The sequence below is a fragment of the Catharus ustulatus genome, chromosome 9, assembly GCF_009819885.2.
Source record: "Catharus ustulatus isolate bCatUst1 chromosome 9, bCatUst1.pri.v2, whole genome shotgun sequence".
NCBI classification, from domain to species: Eukaryota; Metazoa; Chordata; class Aves; order Passeriformes; family Turdidae; genus Catharus; species Catharus ustulatus.
The window spans coordinates 24,024,535-24,039,210 of record NC_046229.1 but is presented as its reverse complement, the minus strand read 5'-3'; the positions used below and the strand labels follow the sequence as shown (position 1 = coordinate 24,039,210).

At 38.6% G+C, this 14,676-nt stretch overlaps 1 protein-coding gene across 1 annotated transcript in view; it reads right to left on the bottom strand.

Moving 5' to 3' along the window:
* DENND1B (DENN domain containing 1B) overlaps window positions 1–14,676 on the bottom strand; it is a 149,356-nt gene that overhangs the window by 92,626 nt on the left and 42,054 nt on the right. The window contains exon 4 of the mRNA XM_033067460.1: window positions 3,807–3,856. Within this exon, the coding sequence (XP_032923351.1) occupies window positions 3,807–3,856 (50 nt within the window). The remainder of the gene's footprint in view (window positions 1–3,806; window positions 3,857–14,676) is intronic.

The following is a 14,676-nucleotide window of genomic DNA, read 5'->3' as shown; positions in this document are numbered from 1 at the left end:
TCCCATACTCAAGTGCCATTCTGCTGCTAAGGAGAAATCCTCTACAGCAGCAGCACCACTGATTATTCTCCAAAATCCAACACTTCCCAGGGACTGGCTGAGCACTGTGAGGGAATTAATGAGGTACACATCACTGTCTCCATGTTGATCCTACAGGCAGTTCCCAAAAGAATGTCTAAAAGAGGCTTGTGTCCTTCACATTCAGCAGGAGAAATGCATCCTGAAAGGGAAAAGACTGAGGAATAGGAGCAAGGGAAGTACTTATGGAGGAGAGAAATGACAGAGACTCAAAGCACAGATCAAAATGAAGAGCCAAGCGGTGACGTAACAACCTCAGACTGAACCTGAACTGGCTCCAGAGGAACAAGAGAAGCTGTATCCTCTCTAGTCATCACCCAGCTACATGATGGACGTGGAAATTGAGGTATGGACTCTCAAATCTGAGCTGGGTTGAGAGGGAAAATACAAAAGACTGCTGGAGAAAGAAAAGTGAAGCAAACTGCAGGATTTGCACAGAGGATTCAAGCAACAAGAGAGGACAACATGGTTTTGTCTGAAGCATTAATATTACTTTAGTAAATGTTAAAAGCAAGTTAAAATCTTGGTCCTCAAGTGTTAAATCCTCCTAGACCACACAAAAAGAAACAAACTGACTACCAAAGAAAAGGGTCTTTCTTTGTAAATATATACATGCAAACTGTTAGAATGTTATACAATTGTACCATTATTAAAGATAAAACAATTTATTCACAAAAAGAGACATAGGTAATTGGAGCAAATACTCAAGAACTTCTATGATGTAATTAACCTCTTAATCCCTTTAAAAAAATGTAAACCATAACTAGAAATAACAAAATTATGTGTTTGTTTTCAATAAAAAATATACATAAAACTCAAAGTTTAAGTCATAGTCAAATAATTTTTTTTACACCATTGTGCCTCTTTTGGCTTGACTTTCAGTTTCAATTTAATGAGATTTACCTCTAGATTTTTAATTACCATTCACAGTATGTACTTTGATAATTAGAGTGTGTACTATTACTTATAACATCTGCATAAAGTATGCCCAGTGAGATGATACAAGCAGCATCAAACAGTGAGAACTAAATCTGGATCTTCATGATTATTGCAGGATAGTGGAAAAAAGAAAATCAAATAACATGTTCTCATTTCTTTCCTTTTGCAATTCCTTGAGTAATTAATAAAGGTGACTTGAAAGAAAACGGGGGACAATGATCTACTGGTTCTTTAACTTTCCTTTCTCCATAACTTGAAGAATAATAGATTTCCTAATTTATTTAGTTTTATTTAGCTAGATAACAGAATTAACACTTCATTATCTATAACTCTGCTGTGTAGTAGAAACCCAGAAGCAATCTATAGAACAGTCACGTTTTTTGTTTTAGGTATCTTGGTCAGCAGAATCAGTGAAAGTTACTACTTTTGCACTAATAATTTCTAGCTCTTAATAGGCTCAGACAGTGTTTGAAGTATTTTATATACACAAATACACACATAATACATATATGTATATATACATATATTGAAGTTTGAGAAGCTATGCTCTCTGCAGTACAATACGTTCAATTAATGAAATAGTTATTTTCTATTTCAGTTCAAATGTTTCTGTACAGAAATTGTCATTGCAACTGCCTGTAAAATACTTGGGAGTATTAGGTGTACCATCTATCATGATGTTATATACAAGAGGAAAGCTATGTATATATATATTCATCAGACAAGGGAAAGCACATATATGGCTATATAAATGCTAAAATTATTGTAACATCTTAACTGTCCAGTGGAAAAAAGCCCTGCAAAAAGGAACTTCAGCAGTGTTTTTCTCAATCCTTTTCCTTATCACTCCAAATTCCAAAATAAAAATAATTACACTGAGAAAGCAGAAGAAAATTGGTTTTGTTTTAGACAATTGGTAGGTGTGTCCACACTATAGAAAATGCTTGAGAGTAGAAAATGGCAAGTACATCACACAGTCAGTAAGTTGTTCACACAAATAACTTGCCAGTAACAGTGCCCACTCTCCTGCACGAGCTCCCAGCATATCTGTCCTTTGCTGCACAATAGCAGAGCCCCTCATGTCCTGCTGTCACACTGCCATGATCCCACACCGCCTGTGGTTCCCTCCAAACCCCAGAGCTCGGCTCCCAGCCCTGCAGACAGCAGCAAGTGCAGGGCTGTTCTAAAGATACTGCAGCACTGCCTGAGCTGTCTGCAGCCAGACTGAGCAGCTTCACTCCTCAACACAATCCCAGCTCCCAGGAACCTCCACTCCTGTCCAACTGACAAGTTTTATAGAATTTGTAGACATTTTGCATCTTTGAGAACACTGCTTTACAGTCAAGCATGAGGCCAAAGCACCTCTGGGGAGAGGGCACAGGGGGTGTTAACAAACAAACAACAAACTTCCTTTAAATTTTTTCCTTTTTTGTCCCTTTTTCTTTTGTTTTTCACCCCTTCAGATAATCAGCTAAAATGCATTCTTAGCCATGCTATAAATTCAAGTATTTCCACAGTTTATTAAGTTTATCCTCCTCATACAAGCTTCAAGAAAAATAGTTAAGGTAAGACAATTTATTTCAAAATAATTATTCTCTGCCACTGATTATCTTCTTGCCACTGGATGGCAGCAACAGAACCTCACCCTTTTCTGTTATCCACAAATTTTATTTCCATTATTCATCTTCATTACCAATTTTAAACAGAATTCTGTACATATCTTAAGCACATTAAAGACTTTAATGCTTTAAAGCCAACACTGACAACCGTATTAGTCAGGTCATTAAAACAGCTTAAAGGACAGTGAGCTTAACCAGTTCAAAACCCAAACAACTTAATTAAATTCAGCTATAAAAGACTAAATAAGCCTAGTTTACTTCAGGGAAGTTCTATTTATAAAGATCTTTATTTTGCCAGTGTGTTTTGCTGCAAAGACTTCTTTCCTCTCTACACACACCAGCTTTTCTTCTATTGACAGCAGCTTCTTGCATCAGATAGATGCTTCTCATCTCCAACTCACCATCTACAACTGATGTCCATGTTGCTCTGAAATTGGCTCAGCCTGCACATTACCTGAGTGTATCTTTCATTAATTATGCAAATCAAGCTTTTAATTCAATCTTTGCCAGTTCAGACAATACGGGTTTTCCAAACTGCGTAAGTTCAATCTATTAAATAAATTACCATTAATCATATTGACAAGGACAAACAAATATTTTCATTAATAAAAACATTTTATATGAACCATTTAAATGACTGGTAGCATTATATGGAAGCCAGACTATAACTGATACCAGAAAGGTAAGGACTAATTAATTATAAATAATGGTCTTGATTCTTCTCTGAGAAAAATCAATTGCATATTCAGCTACTTCCATGTAATTAAAGTCTTAATTTCTTTGAACTCAAACAACATGTTTTCTGTACTGCTCAGTGAGTTTTTATATCCTGGTGCACTGTAACATTTTTAATGAAGCTTGCTGCTTGAAGGAAACTGTGTTATATCCTTATACTAACACAGATGGTGTTGACAATTACAATGGACAAAACTGGAGCTGGAATGCAGCTCTACCTGGACAGAGATATTCCTAAAATTCTGTAAGGATTACATTTTGCTGTGACAGTTTCCTACTAGTGACTTCATACTTACTTGAACAAGGGGTACGTTTTCTCATCTGCAGGTGCAAGTTTAGGGAGTACATTACATTTGTCTTTTCTTTAAATCCTTGCCTGTAATTATACTAAAAATAATTTTCTATGAAATATTTTTAAATAACTGTAGTACGTACCTTTCAACATCAAAAGGAAAGCAGAACTTTGGAACACTGTTCAGCACTTCCTGAAAATACAAGCAAAAGAAATGAAGTTAGGGGTTTTTTGAAAAGGTATTTGTAAGGTTTGCTTTTAAAAAAAATGACCAAAAATACTCATAACAAATAGTAAGTTCAAGGAATATATGATTACAAAAAATACAGCACACGTTCCTGGACTGAAATAATTGATTATTAAAAAGGAATTAGGTTTGTGCTTTGGCAGATTGCAAAGACAATGCCATAGAAGCCCCAGGAGGGAAAGGCCTGGCCTGAAGGGTATTAACACCCTTCACATCCCCGCTGGGATTCCCTTCAACAAGGCCATATGGATTTTACAAGAAGCACCACACCATATGGGTAAGCCACGTCTGCTGCTACTTGTACCACAGACTAGCCACAGGGACTTCTGACAGATCCTGGCTCAAAAATACAAATGTTGTTTCAATTAAAATGCAGGCAGAGAAAAGGGAATGAAGTTGGCAGCAGAATGAATTACAGAGAGGTATAACAACTCTATACATGTTCCACAGTCAAATGCTGAAAATGATGGAAATCACCTACTGGTCCAAAGCAGAAATTTATATGGTTAACCCTTTGGGTTTCACAAGCAAGCTTTGCTATTAATAAAGGAAGTGGGGGAGGGGGACAAAAATCCACCAGATCTACATTCATACCACGGTATGAAAGGATAATGTCTCTCTTTCGTGCAGAATTTTATTTAAGAAGCTGTTTAGTGGCAAATAAAATGTGTTAATTAAAATATAAAAATGCTCTCAAACTGGTCAACATTTTTCTTAAAAAAAAAAAGTGAATTACCAGATCATTTAGCAGCAAATATTAAACAACGACTTTACAAGAGCCTAGAAAATAGGTTTTATTTCCTTGTTCCCAAGTGGGAAAACAAACCTCCTGTGAAATGCTTCAGCAAGAAGAGACAGTTGACATCAATGCAATTGGCCAAAGCTGCAGAATTCCTTTTTTGTAGCAGCCCAACAGACCTGTATCTCTGTATACACAAGCTAGCCCACAAGGTTTGTTTTCAGAAAAGAGCATGTTGATTACAAATTTCCAGGGCTGCACATGAGGGTTTAAGAAGTTGATTTAAGGTGTTAGCACTCTGCAGCCTGCACACCCTGTTTACTGCATGTTGGACAGTCAACTCCCATTAGGGGACATTGTGTATTTAAATTCCTACACACCACAAGGACTATTTATTTCAAACATTCACCAGGCTCGTGGATAGTGCAAAAAATAGAGTCCACACAAGTTAATCAGCAAGAGAGGAACAGTTTAAGAAAGAGATGCCTGTAACTACAGCATGTTTATGTTGGCTGCAGCATTTTAAAGGTATATGGAGTGCCTCAGTAAATCTTCATGTGACACAATATCAGAAAGTCAATGTTCTTAAAATTCCCAAGTCATATAGGAGATTTCAAGAAATCTTTAGAACTTTTACAGTGTATGAAAGCCACAGCTGCGTTTTGGGAAAGGTTATTAAGAACATTAAGAGCAACAGCAGTACATAGAATACTCTCCAAAAGGAACCGCTCAAGCACCATCCTGCCTGCTCTGAGTGTCCACTGCAGAAGGGTGAGAAGCAAAATATAAGCAGTGCAGGTAAGCATTTGATTTCTGCAGTCAGGAACAAGCACACACAATGCTAGTAGTAACAATAATAAACTCTAACAAAAGAGAGCAAACAGAACAGGTTAATCAAAACTTCTAACTCAGAAATTTCCTAAACATTTCCAAAGAGTGTCTCTCACTTCAGGCTCGTAAAGCTTGTTTTTCCTGTTATAAAGAAATAGTTTTTTATTCTTTTCTACATCTGCACCTATTCTCATACTATAGGAAGTAATTTTTCTCCTCACTAACAAGGATTTTAATTGCTGCCTGGTGAGCTTAGCACTGACTCAGAATTGGGTATGGAAATGTATTCATTTATGTTCCCCATTGTATTCTCTCAGAATAAATTATCGCGCGAGGAAAAGCAAACAAAAACAAAAAAACCAAAGGTATTAGCTCAATATTTTGACTCAAGAACCTGGAAATGAGGGGTGTGTTTGCAGCATTCCCGGCCGAGGGACAGCCCGGCGCTCCCTCCCCGGGCACACACGTGTGCTCAACTTCTGCGGAGCGGCCTCCGCCCGCTTCCCAACTGGCAGGAGCATCCCTCGGGGGACACTCTTTAAACCTCCGCACTCTTTAAAATTCAGCCAGCCAGCAGGTCTATAGACTGCTGGATAAACAGTATAGACACACACACACACACACAAAATCTTCTCTCAGCTTATGTCAGTGACAAAGCAGCTCAGCAGTTGAGTGCTGCTCCCCTGACAGCGTAAGCTGGGCTTACACAGATCAATAGATGGAAGTCCTACCTAGCTTCCAGGGCTCAGTCTTCTCCCTTAATTACAGGTGCTATTCAGATTTTTAAAATGGAAGAAAACAAGATGCCCCCAAGACACTCCTAGATGAATTTAAAATGCAAATCATATTATACAAACATTCACATTTGTGTACATATTTGTGTACAATTACAGCTGGTACTTGCAGCAATCTTTCTATTGGATAAAACTGGAGCTCCGTCTCCTAACAGGTCATCATTTTCAAGGTTCTCTAACCAGCCAGGACTGCCTCCTGAGTCAAAATATACACTCTCAGAAAAAGAATAACATTACTGGTTGGTTTTTATATTCATAACTTGATAAAATTATGTATTTATTTCTGAAGGCAAAAGGTCTTCAGAAAACAAAATAGTTTGATTCACATGTCCTGTGACCATTTTCTCCTCTGGTTCTCCCAGTGTTAGTGTTCTCAGAAATGGTCCTTGTGTCATAAACAAGGTGAATACAGGGTGAAGATTATAATGATGTAAAAGAAAAAAAAATTAATACCCACACAAGTAAAGGATTATCTATTTGCTTTTAAACACTGCCTAAATCTACAGGTGCATACAAAATTGGGCTTAATTGCTAAGTTAAAGGATAACTATTTCATTCCTCATGCAAACTCAAAGAGAAAGAAGAAAATCATAAAATTAATATCATGCAAACTGCAACATGCTGCCTCCCCTGAAAAAAGCTTAAATAAAGACAGAAATGGCATTTACAAAAAATATTTCCCTTATACCTACAGCACAGGAGCAGAACCCTGCACTCTCACAAGCTCATGGTGCAATGGTTTATTAATTCCCTCTCATCACTTGCACTGTCCATCTCCAGCCTGGCCTGGTCATGCTCACTGGCTCTACAATGGGAGGTTATTACAGAAGCCTGAAAGGTAAGAATTATTTAGTGCTCCTTGTATGTTTTGGTACCCACTTAGCTAATTCTGTGCAACAGCATTTTATAAAGCCAGGTAGATAGTGGTAGAAAATGCTTCTGAACTCATACATGCCAGCTTTGTGGGAAAACAGGTCCTGGTAACTTTGTACTCTGGAAAGAAACACGGTCAGCAGTTTTGCCTTCAGATATTTCAGATTTTCCTCTAGGTCTACAGACAAATTATGAAGAAGTCCCTGAAACTATTTTACAGAAAAATTAATGCCTAATAGCAGTTACTAACTGGCTTGCTAGTCATATCCATGGGGCAGTCCCACACCACACCACGTAATTTGCAGTGTGACACCACAGGATGGGTGCAACTCAACTGTGTGACGTGGGACTCAGTGCTGTGTGGGTGACAAAACACAGAGCTGTAGATGTGCCCTCTAAGCCTCACCTGCTGCAACACTTCTGTTCACAGAAGATTGAGAAGAGAATTTTGCAATTGCAGCTCCCTAAAAATAGACCTGCTCATTTCAGCTAACAATTTTCAGACTAACTTGCAGATAGTGCTGCATTTTTTGACAGTTCTTTTTATCCCAATATGGCTGCCACAAAACACTTCATACATCCCTGACAAACATGCAAAGAGGAAGGAGATTCTGGACCACATAGCAGAAGTTGTCACTGGATTCAAGCAAAATTAAAATTCCACTAAGCTGAGCTACATGTTCATTTCTACAACCACAGATTGCTTTGACCCACAGAACAAATTCCATTCCACTGCTGAGAATAATTTTTATCCTCATTTAGTTGCCTAACATGCCTAACAAACCACAATTGGAAAGGCCCTACAGCCTAATGACTGACATTCAGGGGAATCAGGTTGCTCATAATAATTAAGCACAGAGCAACAAGGCAATAGGATGAGCTTGAGATCTTAGAGAAGCAAAAATGACATCAACAAGTAATTCTCATAAAGGGGTTGTGCAGGCCCAAAGGCCTACTGTACCTGTGACTGAACCTGGAGATAAAAAATAAACACAGAAAGAAATGAAAAAAACCTTAAGGACCAGAGCAGTGAAGGACCAGGGTGTGGTGCACTCCAACTGGAGATATGCTACAGGATGCTCTTGCCCTGTAGAGCAGACTAAGGCTGGTGGCCCAGGCAGCACACTCTTTACTGCTTTCACAGCAGCTTTTAAAGGCACTTCACAAGAAGGAAAGCTAATCCTGCATGACTAATCTCACTGTCCTATAAAACAGAGGAATAAGACTTTCTAAACAACCACAGAGCAAGTTTTAAAATTCAGAAATTGTACTAAATTATAAATTCTTGGGGTCTCTATTTGTCTAATTGCTCCTGAATCTCATCACATAACAAGACAAAAATTAAGCCTATTTCAGACTGTTGTGTCCAGCATAGATACAGAGACTCAATTAAAATAACAAGCTCAGTTACAAAGAGCAGAATAAAACCAACATGAGGTTCAGCACATTTCCTGCTTAAAAAAAACTTCTTCAAATTTCCTGGAACTCATTATAAAAACATAAAAATTGACAATGTTCTTCTTCCAAAAAGGAGTTTCCCTTAGAACAGATTTAGATTCAAATGTTAGTATCTACCTCTACTACTGGCAAGGCAAACAAAACCAAGATAAACCTTACTTCACCACACATCTCTAGCATGCATGTAATATTAGTATTCCACACAGCAAAAAGGAGTTTTCCCTTGGTTCCCTGAGTCGTGTCAGGGAGATCATCATTCCCTAGGCAACATCAGAGAGTTGGGAAAAACAGGAAATAGGCCCTTCCATCTCCACTCTTGAGATTACTATGTGAGCAATGTTTAACTTTTAAGGTGGTAGAGTAGTTATTGCCTTTAATAAAATTAATTACATTTTGATTTTAACTCGAAGTCTATTTTGTTGTAAATATATCCAAATATTTTCCCCCCTCACTAAGTACTGCATTAGTTACTTAAAAGACAAGTCCAGAAACAAGAGACTGTATGTAAATAGTAGGATGCCATTCCTTGTCTTACACAGCTTTTAGTGAACAACTCGCCTGCCCAGTAAAAACCCAGTGCTGGTGTACACAGAGGCCACACCAACTCTGCAGACTGCTGCTGCTCAGGTTGGGCACTGAAACTGTCTTGTAACACCAGGTGATGCTCTTCCAGAATCACAACTTCCCACTGGTTATTTCATAAAATAACAGTATAGTGGCCATGAAGAAATTCTGATTTCACTGGCAATTCAGAAACTCAGAAGTAGTCAGAAATTTGAACATCACGTAAATTAAGGAACAACTTGAATGCCAAGCTGAGAGAAAGACTCTGCAGCAGAGAGCGATTTATGCAGATAAACAAGGTGAGGTAGTCCAAAAGCAAACCCTTGTCTGGGCTCATCCATGCCTACACGTGCAGCCCTGTGGGACCATGCTGGCTCCCACGGCTGGGTCAGCAGCAGGGGAAGTCAGGGAGCCACACCACCTTGGACAGGGTACTGAAACCAATGACGTGGGGTCTGAGCTACTCAGGCTACGAGAATTTACAGCCCAAAGAAAAGGAACTGAGAAAGGAAATCAGCTTCTAAGGAACCAGCTAGGCTCATAATTCCTTAAATAAAATAACTCATTATGTTTTTATAAAGGAAACATTTCTTGTTTTACACTCAGCAGAGGTTACATTCTAAGCTTCATCACAATGCAACTCGGTAAGAACTGCTTGGAGTAGTTCTTCAGTACTAAATTGAGATATTATCAAATGTGTTGAAAAACGGAAGGAAGATGAAACAACTCCAGACAAAGACCAAAGAGGGAGAGAGAAGAAGCAAACAAGCACAAATTTAAAGTACTAACTTGCCTCTAATGTTACCCAATGCAGACAGATTATTATCCCAAAAAATAAAGTGCAGTGGACATACAACTGGGTGTCTTTTTCCCCTAGAAGATATGCAATGTAAATTCACTTTATCATAGCTGAGCCTCTCCAGACCTTCTGGCTCCCAGCTCAAAAGCTCTGGCAGCTTTACTGCCAGCAATTACCCTGCAACAATTGCAGGCTGGTGTTGCTGCATGTGAGCACCAGTCAGTCACCTCAGCACTCAGTCAATCAGCTTAGCTTCAACCTCTGATACAGCACAGGCCAACTCTGAACAGCTAAGACAACAGGGAGGCAGCTTTCACCAGCAAGGCAGGCAGCACAAGCAGCTACAGCCAAGATTTTCAGCTCCTTCACTTTGATCAGAAGAATGAAACTGCCAATGCTCAGGGTAGACTCTCATAAATCTAAACCTAGTATTCACCATACTTACTGAAAAACTAGCTTTCCTACAGTAGGATTGCTCTATCAATTGAAATAAGTCTTCCCTCTTCCAAAATTTAATTTAAAATTCAAGAATGGGTATAGTGAGTGTTCACTGGCCCAATAAATTTTCTCTAATCATTGTCATTAGTGCCTAGAGAAGGATAAAGGGCAGAGATAAGTGTGCACTGTACCCTCAGAGACAGATGATGTCTCATATGTGGATCTCTCATTACCAAGTGTACATTTAATAATGACCACACACAAAAACAGACACACGAAAGCCAGAAACTCAACACCTCTGCTTAGGGAAGAAGTAAGTAGTCTACCAGCCAGGTAGTTCACAAGGCTTTGAAAACTTATACAGAAGAAACGAGCACCAGAAATAGTTATATTCTGGTGGATTAATGTATTTCCCTTCCTGATCACCTGCCTGGAACTGCTTCACCTTCCCTTATTCCTGGTCTAAGATCCCAGACCAAGTAGCCTGGATCCCTCCAGCTGTAGCCCACTAATCACCCTTGCATTGTTCTTGCTGCTCCTGTTCCTGATTTCAGTCCCATCAAGCCTTGTTCGTTGCCTGGTTCCTTGATTTCATCACATGTGGATTATGCACTTTGATCCCAAACCATTTCCTAACATAGGCAATATGTGGAAGAGTATTTTATTTAACAAACTATCAGCAAATTATTTGAAGTGACACTTCAGATACCTGCAGCACTAACAGTGAATCGATGTACCTCAAATGCTCTCCCAGTTCTGCAGAAAACTATCACCAAGAAAGGCAGAAGAGCCAAGAACCAAGCACAGGGTTCAGGAATATTACATCCACTACTAGTATAGAAAGGATAGGATATTCCTAAAAGTGCAGCAGAGTAAGCCTGAGACACAAAAACAATGCTGAAAGTAAAACAGAGGCAACAAATTGAAGACTGAAATGAAAGGAGGGTATTAAGGAAACAGATGAGAAAGTATAAGGTATCCCAGAATAAGGAATTAGGGGACATTTGACTGGAATATTCTGAGGGCAGCTGAGGTCAATCAACAGCGACATCACACATGACAATTTGGCAGTCTTTCTGGAAGATGTTCCAAATGATTGTCATCACTACTTCAGCCATCAGTTATTTTTTTCTTCTTTGGTTTGGCACATCACTGTAGGCTGGAATCTGATTTGGCTTTGAAATAAGCCAAATCAGTAACAGTTATTTTCAATAGGCTGATACAGAATATCTGAAGGACAGTCAAATATTAATTCTGTACTTATTTGAGCAAACAGAGAAAAAACTACTGCTACAAAATGTAGTCCCCCAATATCACAGCTGTATGATTTTAAAAAATGGCTAACATATGCAGACAGTCTATTAAAATGCACATAATTTATTTGACTCAAAATGAAAACATATCTAACAAGTAATTCCATTCATCTGGCCCTTTTTCACCCAGCCTTAAGATATACAAATGTGTGCCTTTTCACCAGAACACAGCAGCTGGGAATGAAAAGAAAAGCATTCAAATGATCATTTTCACATCATAGTCCATCGTCTTTTCACCAGCTTCTCGCCAGTCTTTCTTTGAGTCCCATTCTGTTACAAGAGAGCTGCTTTTTAGATCAATTCATATTTCCATAATCCACACTGCTGCTTCTCTCTCTCCTCCCCAGGGTGGACTAACCCCTGCATCCAGAACTATGGCTTACAACTGTCATTAAGGCCTGTAACAATAACAAGATAACAAAAGAGCTGGTAGAGATGAGGTTAGTCAGTACCATATGCTGATCAAGTTCAACATTTTTAACTTAAAAGCTCTATAAATCAAAACTCCCACAATTCTGAGAAGCATACTTCATGTTGCCACCTGTCCTCAAAATTCCAAGGAAATACCAAGTTTTAGGTATTGGCCTTGTATAATTTTAAAAATTAAAAAAAAATTAAAATCTCAAAGATTTATTCTATCTCTATTGGGATGAATTAAAAGAAAAGGTTGAGAAAGCATCTTGGAATATTCACATCTTGAATGATGTAAAGGTCTTGGTGATTCTGGGTGTTCCCAGCATGTCTACGTGGGCACTTGTTCCACTATCATGACTGAACGGATCTTTTCTGTTCACACAGTGCAGTTAGCAACTATAAATACACCTCTGAATGTTTTCCTGCTGATCATCCATCAACTGGGATTTGCATAGACAAAAAGCATTGCCACCTTACACATGCAGTATTTTGCAATAATTTTTGTTACTTGAACAGTATGTCTTCCAAACACAGAATCAGAAAATCACTTTATCATATCCAGATAAAGTTCCCTTGCAATGTATAAAATTGTCATGTTGCCATCATCTCAGCAGGGCTAATTGCTTCCCACAAAGATTCAGGTTCAAAAATATCCCTTAACTAAATATAATGTGCAACATTTAGACAAAAACACTACTGAAAATTCGTAATCCCATTAGATTCCTCCTTTCTCATACCAATGCACTCAAATATTAATCATACTTATCAATACACGAACAACAAAATCACCAAACCCTCTCTAAGATTTCCTGATAAAAACAATCCCACAAAGCAAGCACCTATCTAGTTAGCATAAACATTTGAAGCATGCAGTCAGTGCCTCATCAGAATACAAGAACAAAGCCATCTCATGCAGAAAGCTGGTGAGATGCATCCCCTAACAGCACGCCTGCAGCCTTGGAGGGAGTGTAAACAGCCTCGGACCTCCGGGGTTCCTGCTGCTCTCAAGAGAGCACAGAGGAACACAAAATCTCACTGCTGGCTTCCACACATTAGCTTGACCCAGACAACAGATTTTAGCTTCTTTCTTCAGAATATTAAACAAACAAACCCCCAAAAAACCCAACCTGTGCTATTATTTAAATCTTTAAAAAAAGAATGTAACCTTTTTCATGGTGACCTCATTTATGTATTTGCTGCCACGATCCATGCAATTAAATTTTCCATCCTGAAAGAAACTGAGCCTTTTGTCTTCAATCACATGCTCATTTAAGCTTAACTTTCAATAGTTAAAACATACATTGAAAGTTAAGTGTGTGATTGGTGCTTTGCTGCAGGAAGACCAACACATTGGTATTTCTGAAGATTTATTCTTAAAACAACTGCACAGGCATCTGTACATCTTTATATGCACTAATATTTTCACCAGGTAGATTTACATGTATAGTATCAGACTAGTTTAGGTCACTGCAGGATACAAAGCTTACAATTCAGTGATGACTTCTGCAAATGTGATACAGTAAAACTAAAACTCAGATGTTACGTAAAATACGAGATAATAACAAAGAGCATTACCCCAACTTCAGAGAAAACTGCAGAGATTCTTCACATGGGATGCCACATCCCTTACTCATTACTCATCTGCAGGGTTTGAGAACAGCCTGACATGGGAAAGCAGATTTAGACTGCTTGTCTTAGAAAGCAAGAGGAGATAGCGTGAAATATGCAACACATCCAACAGTCCAATGCAGAGTGTGAATTCCTTCTTAACCCACATCTTCAGTTAATAACCCCTTGGCATATTTATTACTAAAGTGGCTTCTGGTAAGACCATCTCCTGATATTAGCTATTTGTGTCATGTTCCTGGTGAGATGTTTTTCACCAACAGAGAAGTTATAGGTTGAAGCTAGAAAATATTATGTGATTAGAAGGGCAAAGAATGAGTACCATTTAATGGACACCACGTACTGCAGGTAGAAACCACTGTGGGTCAACAGGCGGTCAGATTAGAAAACTACTGAATTCTTAGCTAAAAATAATATCCAACTTACCTGTAATTACTAAATTAGTAAGAAAGGTTGAGATGTTTAATAAGAAATGTTAAGAAGAATAAAAAAGCCCCAAAGGTTAAGACAACCTAGAAAGCAGCACTGCCTCTTGCACAAGCACGACCTGCTGCTGGCACTATCAGCACCGCGCTCTCCTCCTTGCTTGTGCTAACACCACTCTTTTCCCAGGAATGTTCCAGCCCAGTCAAGTTGGTGGGAGTGTCAGTGCTTTTATTTACTGAACAGACATGAACAGAGCCCTAGTGGAGACATCTGGACACATGTGACACCAACAGGGCTTTGCACTGCCACGAGGAGACAAGCCAGCTCTGCCGACATTAATGTGCATATTCCTCTTCAACAGTCATCAAGTACTTCAGTTTGGAAGCCAAGGTGTTATTTTCATTTGGGTTGCTTTTCTAAAGCACTTTAAAAATACTTTCTTAAAAATAAGTAGAATTTTGTTTTCCAGATATCATAGCATTAATTTTTCT